Here is a 15845-nt window from a genome sequence, read left to right as displayed (position 1 = left end):
TTCTCTGACTCTTGTGTATGTTAACAAGGGCAGAGAGGGCATTGCTTCACAATGCTGATCAGATGAGGAACAACACATGCAGACATCATGCTTTGTAGTAAAATTATTCGATAAATGAATGCCTGATGTTAAATCAGCTCCAGCATGCTGAAGGAAAGGATTTTTAAAAAGGTTGAAGGACTGTTAAAAAGTTTAATTAACACTTCATAATAAAAAATACCAACTTTCTATCACCTGTAATTGAGTATTTATTCCAGGGACATCTGCAAGGCTTATCCTTTAAAAATTAAATTTTAGTGGAGCGATCATTAGATTATGTGCTGCATTTTAACTGCATTTCACATCTTTTGAACATTCTTCACTATTTCTCTATAAACTGGAGCTCAAACTAAACTCCGCTGTTTACATTCAACTCACCCCAAGTCTCATTTCACCATCACTCTTGTGCTCATTGACTTACATTGCTGCCACCAACCCCCCCTACCCCCAAAATCTGGCAATACCATTTAAAAATTCTCAAGATGGTTTTAAAGTTCCTCCATTACCTTTTTGCTCTTCCCTATGTCTACCCTCCTTCAGCCCGACATCCCCCTCAAGATCTCTGTGGTCTTTCATTTCTGGCCTCTTGTGCATCCCCAATTTTCATTGCTTTACCATTAGTAGCTGCCTTCAGCTGCCCAAATCATAAACTCTGGAATATCTTCCCTAAATTGCTCCATCCATTTAAGGTGCGCCCTAAAATCTTTGATAACAGTTTGGTCACTTGTCCTAACATGTTTTGAGGCTCAGTATCCAATTTTGTTTACAATTCCTGTAAATCCACTTGACATATTCTATTATGTTTAAAGGTGCTGTATGACTGCAGTTCTTAAGTTAACTGTTGCACTAAACCGAAGCTGCCATTCAACTCCAGTGGAGTCAGTTCTGGCAGGCACTACTGGACGTAATCATGTGCCCAAGTACCACCCTCGAGAACTGACCCCACTAAAATTAGATTACTGCTTGGGAAAACACTTGAGCTGACTTTTGGGGCCATTGTTTTTCCAGGGAATAGCCCCAACTGTTGCAGTTCTTCATGAGTTTTGATATGGCTTTGATGGTGCTACTGATGTAGATTGCCTATTACCCTAATATAAGGATACTTCTTACTGCAGCACAATTATCAATCCAATTCAGACTTTACTGAGATTTCTACTTTGATGCTTTAAAAACTTTGCAGATTGTATGAAGCATTGTTTTGAAACTCCTCTTCAGAGCTGTTAAACTACTGTATATCCTGGTAGACAACAATTTGAAAAAGCTCGTGTTATTATTTTATTGGAGTTGTATTGCACAAGACATCTGTAGTTCAAACTGTCATATGAACTAGCAATCTTGGATAAGAAGATATAATTTTTAATTGAGGCAGACATTTGAGTGTTGCTTATTTCTTTATTTTTCAGAAAGCCAAAGTTACAAATTCCTCCTCTTTCTTTTCTACCATGTCCCTTAAATGTAATTTTTGCTCTGCTTCCTATTTTATTCAGTTTTGGAATTAGAAGTTGTGCATTTAGATTAACATCAGGTTATTTCACTGGCACAGACAGAAGGATCAGCAGAGTAAAAACAGCATATGAAATAGTTTATTTTGCTTGGTACATTGTTAGCTTGACATGCATTCTATTATGCCACATGTGGTTTTAATTTTTTTGCCAGATATGTTTTATTTGTAAAATTATTTAATGAGCCTTTCACTGATTTTGTGAACGCTTTGTTCTGCTGGATGGCTGGTAAGTTAATTCTTGTGGGATTGTGTGGATTTGGCTGCTGCAAAATTAGGTTTTTTGATCCAATCTACATTATGCAGTAAAGGACGTCAACTTCAACTAAGCCACTAAAAGTTTGCTAACCAAAGAAAGCTACTAAAAAACAACGGAAAGAAAAGGAAAAGCTATGATGGAGATAAAAGTTAATACCATAGATGTACATAGCTATATTCCTCCTCAGTAGATGGCATTGCCACTCCTTACCGACACCAACTGCCCATGAATGAATTTTTGAAAAAAGACTTTCCTACCAATCTTGGTCTGATCGGCAAATTTAACTACCATACATTCGGTCTATACATCCAAATCATTGATGCAGATTGTAAATAGTTGAGACCCCAGCACTGATCCCTGTAACATTCCACTTGTTACAGCTTGCCAACCCTAAAAAGACCCATTTCGCCCTATCCTCTACTTCCTGTTAGCTAACCAAGACTCCATCCATGCACAAATGGGGCATAATTTTCCAGTCCCACCCACCATAGGAATTGTAGCGGTGGGAGGGAGGACACGGGCCATGGGCCATGCAAAGGCCTGTTGGTCTTGGGCGGGATTTTCCAGTCCTGGGAGCGAGTGTGGCCAGAAAATACCACCCAAGGTGTCCTACAATATGATTGAATGCCATCATTTGCATTCTTTTGCTGACAAAGGTGGCTGCCCAACTATCAAAATATCTTGCTCCATAATTAATGACTAGGAAATGAAAGTGTACTCTCCAAATTAATACATTTCCAACTTGTACATTCCTGTGCGAGCAGCAAGTTGTTGATTATTGCAAAAATAGCTGCAATCTCTTGTCTTCCATGGGGTTGGTGCTTTCTAGCCAGAGGTGTTAGAGAACCCAGTGTAACTGCCTGGAAGTGGGCTCTTGGCAGCAGAGCAGGAGGGGGCGGAGCTCCAGACTGACAGAGGCCATATTTCTCTGACTGATTTCAACTGCGGTAAGAAGTCTCACAACACCAGGTTAAAGTCCAACAGGTTTATTTGGTAGCAAAATCCACTAGCTTTTGGAGCGCTGCACTCACCTGACAAAGGGGCAACGCTCCGAAAGCGAGTGGATTTTGCGACCAAATAAACCTGTTGGACTTTAACCTGGTGTTGAGACTTCTTACTGGGTTTACCCCAGTCCAACGCCGGCATCTCCACATCATGACTTCAACTGCAGCAATCAGCTGCCTATAATAGGGTAACCCCCAGTCCTCTACCACTATAATGGTGCCTCTATACAGAATCATCAAAATTTAAATCACAGGAGGCCATTCAGTCCATTGTGTAAATGCTGGCTGATAAGCACCCATCCAGCCCAATACAAAAAACAAAATACTGCTGGAAATCTGAAATAAAAACACAAAATACTGGAAATACTGAGCAGGTCAGACAGCACCTGTGGAAAGAAAAACATGATTTATTCAACTCCTGTTTTCTGTGCAAACACTTCACAGGTGATTTATTGCCATAGCCAACAGCTATATTTTATTGAACCATGTATGTGACAACTTTACAGGATAGTTACAAAAACATTAAAAATTAACATCTAAATACAAAAATCTCACTATTTACAAACAAAACTTCTTGGCATTTTCAGAACCACAGGCAGACCTTTTTCTCAATATCGGCATATCCTTAGTCACAGCTTCTTCAACCTGGCTCTGATTCTCTTTCAGGCAACCAGATATCTAAAACAAGAAAGAGGTTTCAAGACATCTGTTTGGACCCAACATTACACTCCTCATGTAATCTGATTGTCTCATACTTGGGCACATGTAAATTGAAACACTAAGCAATATTGCTTTGTAAACAGTAGAATAGGTTAAATTGCCCAATATGTTATATTGCTTACAAAAATCCAGACCTTCACCACACTTATGCACAAGTTATACAATATACAAATAGGTTAAACATGTGTACAGATGCTCTGGGTCACATAATAACTGAACAGTCCACCATTCACAGGCAATTCCATCCAGATCTTAGTGAGGCAACCAGAGGAACAGAGAAGGATGCTGAATTAGAGTTCAATCAGGTACAATTGTAATGATACTGTGTCTTCTGAGAAATGTATTTTAATCATGTTTCCCTGCAGGTTTTTCAAACACGCCCAGGTATTTTATTTTTGCCAAACTGTTTGGAAGCGGTGACCTCTAATCACTGAAGCAATATGATGAACTTCATGTTTGCTTTTACTTTGGGCTAATGCAATGTCCTGGGGTTTTAATGATCCATTGGGATTGCTGACTGGGGCTTGATTTGGGGATGATTGACAGGTCAGGTGATGCCTGAGGGGGCAACTTTTTCCCCCCCCACAGAAAAGTCCAAAGATTTAGTTTAATTTTTGCTCAGAACCGGTTTGGACTCGAGACAGAAAGCAGTGTTTCTTGTTTCCCTCTCTGTGGAATTGGAAATTCTGCTATCAGAGTTGTTAGCTAGAAGCTGGTGGAGGCAGGCAGTGCCTCTGTCTCTCTCCAGAGGTGTGCTGAAAGTTCCAAGACTGGGAAGCCTTAGAGTTTTAATCCTACATTTCAAAGGATCAATTCACCGCAGGTGTTAAATAGCTGCAAAATCCAGCATGGTGTGTGCAGACTAGTTTTACTGTGCCACGTCTAGATAGGGGTGTATGTTGATGGGTGTTGTTTGACTTGGAACATCATAGCTAGCTGTTAAGGTTTATACTATATCATGGTTGATTCTTGTAAGTGGTAAAAGTTATGCTAATTTTCCTTATTAAATGTCAACTGTGTTCTTAAATTAAACTTTGTTTGAAAAAAGTTTCCTAGTGGGTTGCCTGAATTATATCTGGAGTGAAACACCTCAGGCTCACCCATGCCAAAATCAAAGTGCAAAACTTAGGGTCTAGGCTAACTTCATAAAACACCCTGGAGTTTCTGGCCTGGCTCATAACACAATACAGAAAGAGTTTTTTAAAATCTTATTTTAATGCATACAGGAGGCTGAAGAGAACAAGAATTAGGAGTAGGAATAAACTTGCTCTGCCATTCAAATGATCATGGCTGTTCTTGAGCTTCAATTCCACTGTGCTGCCCACTCTCCAAAAATATGTCCAGCCCAGTCTTGAATGCATTCAATGATGGAGGAACACCACCCTCTGGGATAGGGAATTCCAAAGATTCACAACTCGAGTGAAGTAATTTCTCCTCATCTCAGTCCCAAGTGAGCAGCCCCTTATTTGAACTATTGATAAGGCTGCAGGATAGGCATGTGCCTGTAAAAAGGAAAGATAGGAAAGGTAGGATTCGAGAGCCGTGGATAACCAGGGAAATTGAGGATCTGATTAAAATGAAAAGGGAGGCGTACGTTAAGTCCAGGCAACTGAAAACAGATGGAGCTCTGGAGGAATACAGAGAGAGTAGGAAAGAACTCAAACGGGGAGTTAGAAGGGCAAAAAGAGGTCACAAGATGTTCTTGGCAGGCAGGATTAAGGAGAATCCTAAGGCATTCTATTCATACGTTAGGAACAAAAGAGTTGTCAGGGAGAAAATCGGACCTCTCAGGGACAAAGGAGGGGAATTATGCTTAGAACCCAAGGGAATAGGGGAGATCCTAAATGAATACTTTGCATCGGTATTCACGAAGGAGAGGGGCGTGTTAACCGGGAGTGTCTCGGAGGGAGGTGTTGACCCGTTAGAGAAAATCTCCATTACAAGAGAGGAAGTGTTAGGTTTTTTAGGGAACATTAAAACTGACAAAGTCCCAGGGCCTGATGGCATCTATCCTCGACTGCTCAGGGAGACGAGAGATTAAATTGCTGGGCCTCTGACGGAAATCTTTGTCGCTTCTTTGGACACGGGTGAGGTCCCTGAGGATTGGAGGATAGCGAATGTGGTCCCGTTGTTTAAGAAGGGTAGCAGGGATAACCCAGGAAATTATAGGCCGGTGAGCTTGACGTCCGTGGTAGGGAAATTGTTGGAGAGGATTCTTAGAGACAGGATGTATGTGCATTTAGAACGGAACAATCTCATTAGTGACAGACAGCATGGTTTTGTAAGAGGGAGATCGTGCCTTACAAATTTGGTGGAGTTTTTTGAGGAAGTGACAAAAACGGTTGATGAAGGAAGGGCCGTGGATGTCGTCTATATGGATTTCAGTAAGGCATTTGACAAAGTCCCACATGGCAGGTTGGTTAAGAAGGTTAAGGCTCATGGGATACAAGGAGAAGTGGCTAGATGGGTGGAGAACTGGCTTGGCCATAGGAGACAGAGGGTAGTGGTCGAAGGGTCTTTTTCCGGCTGGAGATCTGTGACCAGTGGTGTTCCGCAGGGCTCTGTACTGGGACCTCTGCTATTTGTGATATATATAAATGATTTGGAAGAAGGTGTAACTGGTGTAATCAGCAAGTTTGCGGATGACACGAAGATGGCTGGAATTGCGGATAGCGAAGAGCATTGTCGGGCAATACAGCAGGATATAGATAGGCTGGAAAATTGGGCGGAGAGGTGGCAGATGGAGTTTAATCTGGATAAATGCGAAGTGATGCATTTCGGAAGAAATAATGTAGGGAGGAGTTATACAATAAATGGCAGAGTCATCAGGAGTATAGAAACACAGAGGGACCTATGTGTGCAAGTCCACAAATCCTTGAAGGTGGCAACACAGGTGGAGAAGGTGGTGAAGAAGGCATATGGTATGCTTGCCTTTATAGGACGGGGTATAGAGTATAAAAGCTGGAGTCTGATGATGCAGCTGTATAGAACACTGGTTAGGCCACATTTGGAGTACTGCGTCCAGTTCTGGTCGCCGCACTACCAGAAGGAAGTGGAGGCATTGGAGAGAGTGCAGAGAAGGTTTACCAGGATGTTGCCTGGTATGGAGGGTCTTAGCTATGAGGAGAGATTGGGTAGACTGGGGTTGTTCTCCTTGGAAAGACGGAGAATGAGGGGAGATCTAATAGAGGTATACAAGATTATGAAGGGTATAGATAGGGTGAACAGTGGGAAGCTTTTTCCCAGGTCGGAGGTGACGATCACGAGGGGTCACGGGCTCAAGCTGAGAGGGGCGAAGTATAACTCAGACATCAGAGGGACGTTTTTTACACAGAGGGTGGTGGGGGCCTGGAATGCGCTGCCAAGTAGGGTGGTGGAGGCAGGCACGCTGACATCGTTTAAGACTTACCTGGATAGTCACACGAGCAGCCTGGGAATGGAGGGATACAAACGATTGGTCTAGTTGGACCAAGGAGCGGCACAGGCTTGGAGGGCCGAAGGGCCTGTTTCCTGTGCTGTACTGTTCTTTGTTATTCTAAGGTTATGCCTGTGTTTTAGATTCCCTGACCAGCAGAAACAATCTTTCAGTGCCCTATCAAGCCTCCTCAGAATCTTGAATTTTTCAATGAGGTCACCTCTCATGCTTCTAAACAAAGAGAATCTAGGCCCAATTTACTCAGCCTCTCATCATCCATCGCATCCCAGGGACTAATCTAGTGATGGATTGCTATACTGCTTCCAGACAAGTTGTTTGGACAGCATTAACAAGTATCATATTTAAGTTTATTTATTAGTGTCACAAAGTAGGCTTACATTAACACTGCAATGAAGTTACTGTGAAAATCCCCGAGTCACCACACTCTGGCGCCTGTTTGGGTACACTGAAGAAGAATTTAGCATGGCCAATGCACCTAATCAGCACGTCTTTCGGACTGTGCTCTATTAAAAGGGTATTGAAACACACAAGATCCTGAGGGAACTTGACAGGGTGAATGCTGAAAGGATGTTTCCTCTTGTGGTAGAAACTAAAACTAGGGGATGTGGTTTAAAAATAAGGGATCCCCTATTTAAGACAGAGATGAGATGAAATGTTCTCTCATAGGATCGTGAGTCTTGCAGTGGAGGTTGGATCATTGAATATTTTTAAGGTGGAGAAAGGAGTCAAAGATTATCACGGACAGGCAAAATGTAGATTAAAGTCACAATCAGATCAACCATGATCTTATTAAGTGGCGCAGTAGGTGAGAGGCTGAATAGCCAACTCCTGCTCCTAATTCATATGTATGCATGTTCATAGAAAAATAGCTACCAGTCCTAACTTTCTGTAGCAAATTTAATGGACAATTAAAGTTCCTAAAAGTAATCAAGGCAAGTTGCTGTTTGTGCAAACCAAATGGCAGAGTGCATACATACCAGAAAATTTTAAAGTTTATTTATTAGTGTCACAAGTAGGCTTACATTAACACTGCAATAAAGTTACTGTGAAAAATCCCTGAGTCACTACACTCCGGCGCCTGTTCGAGTATACGGAGGGAGAATTTAACATGGCCAATGTACCTAACCAGCACATCTTCTGGACTGTGGGAAGAAACCGGAGCACCCGGAGGAAATTCTCACAGACATGAGGAGAACGTGCAGACTCCACACAGTGACCCAAGCTGAGAATCAAACCCAGGTCCCTGACGCTGTGAGGCAGCAGTGCTAACCACTGTACCAACAGGTCACCCCAGAAAGTTCTGAAGATTTATAACTCAGCATTTTTTAATCCACTGAATTTGCTAGCTCATTTATGCAATAATAATGAGCGTTATTAACACACAGTTACTTTTCTAGCAAATTTTCGATCAATATTTAGCAGCATGAATCTCCAAGGCTTTTATTGGGAATGAGTGTTGGTGGGGTCAATGGAAGTGGTTAATTTAAGTGAAGGCTATTCAGGCTAAGATAGATGCTTTTTAGCCAAGTCAGGAACAGGAACTCTGGCTGATTCCTCACCCTCCACAAATTCAGTCTCATCATCATATAGCCCACTTCTACTTTATCTGACACTGGTCAACTCAAACACAAACTAGGCACTAATCTTGCACCTTCTTTTCTAGTCTGGTGAGACAAGGATCAGGATTTCCGATTATGCTAGTCAGCAGTTAAACCAGTATATGTTTAAGTAATAAATTTGTTGGTATAAGGCAAAAGGTAGGACCAATGATTTAGACTAAAGTGAATAAGTCAAACCATCTTTATTAAACAAGATGGTGATATTTTCATTAATGTTTTATGGTTTGTATTCTGCGTTTTTCTGATGTAAACCATAGCTGTTCAATTGATTCCCTGCATTAGAAGTCACCAACTTCCAGTCCACGACTCAACAGGAAAGAAATAGCAGTCATTCAGGATATCCTTGTGCATTTAGCAGTTAGTTAAAAAGTAGTATTGACACACTCTAGGAATACAAAGCACATCCAAAGATGTGCGGGTTAGGTTGATTGGCCAGGTTAAAAATTGCCCCTTAGAGTCCTGGGATGCGTAGGTTAGCGGGATTAGCGGGTAAAATATGTGGGGGTAGGGCCTGGGTGGGATTGTGGTCGGTGCAGACTCGATGGGCCGAATGGCCTCCTTCTGCACTGTAGGGTTTCTATGCCACCCCATCACTTCTCTGCAAATTGAGTAAGCTTAAAACAAACCTCGTTCTTTTTTGTTTGTGTTGCATGTTTTAACGTCCATTGTTTTGCATTTTCCAGAAAAGACTGTCTGTTGTATTTAAATTCAGATGACTGAGGAAAAGAGACAAACTATATTAAATGGATAATTCTATCTTCAGAATACATCTTACTAATTTGGAGTATAACTGAAAATAGTACAGAAACACACCAAATCCAAACAGGGCTCTTTGCTCAGTGTTAACTTACTGCTCCTCTCCACCAAAACATAAAAACACTGCTGGGAGGCAGAAGTGAATATAGCCAAATAAGACTTCTTGAAATCAGAAGTAACTAACTCTATAACCGTAACTATGTCGATACATGCCGAAAGTTTCAACCGCAGCATAAAGCTAAGTTTTTTATAAAATAAAATCAAAATTTGAGTAATGGAAAAGCGCACATAGATATATAGAACCATAGAAAATTACAGCTCAGAAACAGGCCTTTTGGCCCTTCTTGTCTGTGCCAAACCATTTTATGCCTAGTCCCACTGACCTGCACTTGGACCATATCCCTCCACACCCCTCTCATCCATGAACCCGTCCAAGTTTTTCTTAAATGTTGACAGTGGAGCATTTACCACTTTATCCGGCAGCTCATTCCACACTCCCACCACTCTCTGCGTGAAGAAGCCCCCCCTAATATTCCCTTTAAACTTTTCTCCTTTCACCCTTAACCCATGCCCTCTGGTCTTTTTCTCCCCTAGCCTCAGCGGAAAAAGCCTGCTTGCATTCACTCTATCTATACCCATCAAAATCTTATACACCTCTATCAAATCTCCCCTCAATCTTCTACGCTCCAGGGAATAAAGTCCCAACCTATTCAATCTCTCTCTGGAACTCAGCTTCTCAAGTCCCGGCAACATCCTTGTGAACCTTCTCTGCACTCTTTCAATCTTATTTACATCCTTCCTGTAACTAGGTGACCAAAACTGTACACAATACTCCAAATTCGGCCTCACCAGTGCCTCCAACTCCAACTTTTATACTCGATACTCCGATTTATAAAGGCCAATGTACCAAAGGCACTCTTTACGACCCTATCCACCTGTGACGTCACTTTTAGGGAATTCTGTACCTGTATTCCCAGATCCCGCTGTTCAACTGCACTCTTCAGAGTCCTACCATTTACCCTGTACGTTCTTCTTTGGTTTGTCCTTCCAAAGTGCAATATCTCACACTTGTCTGCGTTAAATTCCATTTGCCATTTTTCAGCCCATTTTTCTAGTTGGTCCAAATCCCTCTGCAAGCTTTGAAAACCTTCCTCACTGTCCACTACACCTCCAATCTTTGTATCATCAGCAAACTTGCTGATCCAATTGACCACATTATCATCCAGATCATTGATATAGATGACAAACAACAATGGACCCAACACCGATCCTTGCGGCACACCACTAGTCACAGGCCTCCACTCAGAGAAGCAATCCTCCACAACCACTCTCTGGCTTCTTCCATTGAGCCAGTGTCTTATCCAATTTACTACCTCCCCATGTATACCTAGCGACTGAACCTTCCTAACTAACCTCCCATGAGGGACCTTGTCAAAGGCCTTGCTGAAATCCAGGTAGACAACATCCACCGCCTTCCCTTCATCCACTTTCCTGGTAACCTCCTCGAAAAACTCTAATAGATTGGTCAAACATGACCTACCATGCACAAAGCCATGTTGACTCTCCCTAATAAGTCCCTGTCTATCCAAATATTTGTAGATCCTATCCCTTATCACACCTTCCAATAACTTGCCCACCACCGACGTCAAACTTACTGGCCGATAATTTCCCGGATTTCTTTTGGAACCTTTTTTGAACAACGGAACAACATGAGCCACCCTCCAATCATCCGGCACCTCCCGCGTGAATACTGACATTTTAAATATGTCTGCCAGGGCCCCTGCAAGTTCAACATTAGCTTCCCTCAAGGTCCGTGGGAATACCCTGTCCGGTCCTGGGGATTTATCCACTCTGATTTGCCTCAAGACAGCGAGCACCTCCTCCCCTTTAATCTGTAAAGGTTCCATGGCCTCCCTACCAGTTTGCCCTATTTCCGTAGACTCCATGCCCGTTTCCTCAGTAAATACGGATGCAAAAAAACCATTTAGTATCTCCCCCATCTCTTTTGGTTCCATACACAGTCTACCACTCTGGTCTTCAAGAGGACCAATTTTATCCCTCACTATCCTTTTGCTCCTAACATACCTATAGAAGCTCTTTGGATTTTCCTTCACTCTGTCTGCCAAAGCAACCTCATGTCTTCTTTTAGCCCTCCTGATTTCCCTCTTAAGTAGCTTCTTGCACTTTTTATACTCCTTGAGCATCTGATCTGTTCCTTGCTGCCTGTACATTTCATACAACTCTCTCTTCCTCTTAATCAGTGTTACAATCTCCCTCGAGAACCAAGGTTCCTTATTCCTATTTACTTTGCCTTTAATCCTGACAGGAACATACAAACTCTGCACTCTCAAAATTTCTCCTTTGAAGGCCTCCCACTTTCCATTTACATCCTGACCAGAGAACAGCCTGTGCCAATCCACACTTCCCAGATCCCTTCTCATTTCATCAAATTTGGCCTTTTTCCAGTTCAGAACTTCAACCCGAGGACCAGATCTATCCTTATCCACGATCAGGTTGAAACTAATGGCATTATGATCACTGGATCCAAAGTGTTCCCTCACACTCACATCCATCACCTGCCCGAGCTTATTTCCCAATAGGAGATCCAATATCGCATCCTCTCTAGTTGGCACCTCTATATACTGATGTAGAAAATTCTCCTGAACACATTTTACAAACTCTACCCCGTCTAAACCTTTAACAGTATGCGAGTCCCAATCTATATGTGGAAAATTAAAATCCCCTACTATCACAACTTTGTGTTTCTTGCAGTTGTCAGCTATCTCTCCGCTGATTTGCTCCTCCAGTTCTCGCTGACTATTGGGTGGTCTATAATACAAGCCCATTAATGTGGTCATACCTTTCCTGTTTCTCAGCTCCACCCATAGGGCCTCTGTAGACAAGCTCCCTAATCTATCTTGCCTGAGTACCGCTGTAACATTTTCCCTGACCAACAATGCCACCCCCCCACCTTTTATCCCTCTGCCTCTATCCCGCCTGAAACATTGGAACCCTGGAACATTGAGCTGCCAGTCCTGCCCCTCCTGTAGCCAAGTTTCACTAATGGCTATAATGTCATATTTCCATGTGTCTATCCACGCCTTCAGCTCATCTGCCTTCCCCACAATACTCCTGGCATTGAAATAGACACACCTCAAAAAATTATTTCCACCACACTCTACCCTTCCATTTGTGATTTTGAACCATATATGAACCAGACTTTAAAACTTCAGCATCCAGCATAGATGAAATAACTTACAATTTCTTGTAATAACTAAAAATTGAAAAAGGAAAGATTTATCAATTTATGAAAATATTCTATCAGCTCAAAAAATTCTTTCAAGCAATAAAACTGTTTTGGAGATAATTAATCACATTTCAGTATGGCCAAAGAGCATCCATGAAATCTTCTGAGTTATTTAAATACATTAATGTATTGACAAGGCTCAAAATATTTATCCCCATCACTTACAATCAGTTTACATTTCAAGTTATTCAATAATTCATTTTTACAGCGCTAAATTTGAGCTGAGTAACATACATAGCAATGGAAATTTAGTGTAATAAAAAATCAATTTGTAGGAATTGCATTGAATCGTGCATTCTTTTGACCACTGCTATTTACATTGTGCAACATGAATTAGAAGATAATTTAAAAATTTTAAATGTGTATTTTGGGCTATCTGGAATAAGTTGTAGTCAGGTGTCCATCATTTTGTAGTGCATACTGTTTAGGAAGTACTTATTTCGCCAAGATGTGTAATAGCAGTTTGTAACACTAGAGGTCCTCTGTGACACATCAAATTAGGCAAACACCACTGAACACAGCAGATTGCAACATTTCCAGTCATATCACACAATTTTTACAAAAATTAATACAACTTGAAAATTAAGAACTGCAAACACAAACAATTTGCAACAATTTAAGTTAATTATATATAAAATTATCACTTTTTAGAGCCATTTTCAAATAAGATAAATAATTTAAGTTAGGTTTCATAACTTAAATATATTCAATGGGAATACACTGACAGATATTAATTAGCTAATTTTCAAAAGGAACCCAGATGGATAATTTGTTTGCTGAAAATGTAACAGGAAGATTTTGTATGTATCAGTATGTGCAAATGTGTGCAATTCTCCATGTTTTCAAAGTTCATTATGCAACAACCTTGCAGGAACTGTTCCACCAGCATTTTACTCAAGCTGACCTATTTACACAAAACTTTCAACAATTTAAAAAAATCTTCTCAGCTGAACTGAAAAGGATAACTATTTTAGAAAGCCTGAATGTTTTGATTTAAATGATGAATAGAAAACAAGGTAGTACATCCCCCCCCCCCCCCCCCCCCCCGGCCTTACAGGATGTGGGCATCGCTGGCTAGATCAGCATTTATTGTCCATTCATAATTTCCCTCAAGAAGGTGACGGAGAGAAGCCTTCTTGAACTGCTGAAGCCCATGTGTTGTAGATATACCCACAGTGCTGTCAGGAAGGAAGTCCCAGTATTTTGACCCAGTGACAGTGAGGGAACAGTGATATATGTCCAAGTCACGATGGTGAATGACTTGGAGGGGAACTTATAGGTGGTGGTGGTTCCTGTGCATAGAATCATAGAAACCCTACAGTGCAGAAGGAGGCCATTCGGCCCATCGAGTCTACACCGACCACAATCCCACCCAGGCCCTACCCCCACATATTTTACCCACTAATCCACGCATCTCAGGACTTTAAGGGGCAATTTTTAACCTGGCCAATCAACCTAACCCGCACATCTTTGGACTCTACTGCACATGACCTTTGAGGTAGTAGGTTACAGGTTTAGAAGGTGCTGAAGAAGTAGACTTGGTGAGTTGCTGCAGTGCATCTCGTAGATGGTACACACTGCCACCAATGTGCGTCAGTGGTATTGAGATTGGTTTCAGTCAAGTGGGTTGCTTTGCCCTGGATGGTGTTGAACTTAGGTATTATTGGAGTTGCACTCATCCAAGCAAATGCAGAGTATTCATAGAATCATAGAAACCCTACAGTGCAGAAGGAGGCCATTCGGCCCATCGAGTCTGCACCGACCACTATCCCACCCAGGCCCTATCCCCACACTTCAATTGCACTCTTAACTTGCATCTTATAGATGGTGGACAGACTTTGGGGAGTCAGGAGGGAAGTTACTTGCCACAGAATTCCCAGCCTCTTGACTTACTCTGGTGGCCAGATTATTTATATGGGTAGTCCAGTTCTGTTTCTGGTCAATGGTACCCCCAGGATGTTGATAGTAGGGGAATTCAGATTACATCATTGAATGTTATGGGGAGATAGTTAGATTCTATCTTGGAGGAGATAGTCAATGACTAAATGTTGTGCGGGTCTTGCTGCATAAAGACATGGACTGTTTCAATACCTGAGGGGTCAGGAAGGGTGATAATTGCACACTTATGGCATTATGATGGTGGGAAGACCATTGATAAAAGAGCTGAAGATGGTCGGACCTAGGACACTACCTTGAGGAATTCCTGCAGTGATGTCCCAGGGCTATGATTGACCTCCAACCACCACAAACATCTTTCTTTGTGCGAGGTATGACCCCAACCAGTGGAGCCTTTTCCTCAATTCCCACTGATTTCAATTTTGCCAAGACTATTTGATGCCAGACTCAACAAAATGCTGCCTTGATGCCAAAATCAGTCACTCTCACCTCAGCTCAAGTTCAGGCTCATTTGTCCATGTTTGGACCAAGGCTTCCTAATAATTTCAAACTATTACATTCCCACACTTCACTGCTGCCATCAGATCAGGCAACCTGTAAACAACTTCTATTATGACTTTAAGTCATCTCTTCTTTCTCAATTCTAACCAGTTTCTGTAGGTTTCTTTTTTTTAACCTATATCCTCTCTAATTTTGTAATTTATTTCAATTTCCTTGTTCTTTATAAAGATCCTATATCTGAAATAGTTAGCACCCAAGTACAGCTAGCTTGCAATTATATCTCAGTAATGACCGCATGTTACATCTTAAGTCACTCATTTATTTCTTATATTCCAAGCACTGTAAAACACAAGAGATCCTAACCTGTCCTTATGCTCAGATATTATCCTTTTCACACCATTGAACTTAACATGTTTCTTATTTATCATTGCTGCTGTAACTACCAAATTATTTTGGCATTCCTTTTACCTAGAATGTCTATGTCACTGTTTGTAAACTGAACTTTGCTCTTAACCACTTTAAAAAGCATTAAACTGTCATTTCACCATTTATATGACTTCCCAACATTCATTAGCTTCCAATCCTTATACATCATACATTTTCTATTAACTTATCACACTACTTTCACTTGTGGTGAGCTTTGTTAATTTGCTGCATACCTAAATAATTACAAGTTTTAAAAGAAATTAACTCACAATATCAGCCATGAGAGGGTCATCGGGATTAGGTTCAGACATCAATAAGTGAATGGAGGTTAACACCGTAGAGATATTAAGAGATGGCTTCCAGGCTCCCTAGATAACAACA

General features: G+C 41.5%; 1 protein-coding gene across 2 annotated transcripts in view; it reads right to left on the bottom strand.

Annotated features, from left to right (window-relative positions):
* Nucleotides 1-1319: 1319 nt before the first annotated feature.
* ube2t (ubiquitin-conjugating enzyme E2T (putative)) overlaps nucleotides 1320-15845 on the bottom strand; it is a 31511-nt gene continuing 16985 nt past the window's right edge. The window contains exons 5-7 of one of the 2 annotated variants that reach the window (XM_078197952.1): nucleotides 15734-15832; nucleotides 9205-9294; nucleotides 1320-3481 (exon numbers count right to left, since the gene is read on the bottom strand). In XM_078197952.1, the coding sequence (XP_078054078.1) occupies nucleotides 3362-3481; nucleotides 9205-9294; nucleotides 15734-15832 (309 nt within the window). In that variant the 3' untranslated portion in view covers nucleotides 1320-3361. The remainder of the gene's footprint in view (nucleotides 3482-9204; nucleotides 9295-15733; nucleotides 15833-15845) is intronic. The other variant, XM_078197951.1, reaches the window with a different exon arrangement.

This window comes from Mustelus asterias, chromosome 25 (genome assembly GCF_964213995.1).
Source record: "Mustelus asterias chromosome 25, sMusAst1.hap1.1, whole genome shotgun sequence".
Lineage (NCBI taxonomy): Eukaryota > Metazoa > Chordata > Chondrichthyes > Carcharhiniformes > Triakidae > Mustelus > Mustelus asterias.
Note: the sequence above shows the minus strand (reverse complement) of the source record. Positions and strands in the feature narration are given on the sequence as shown.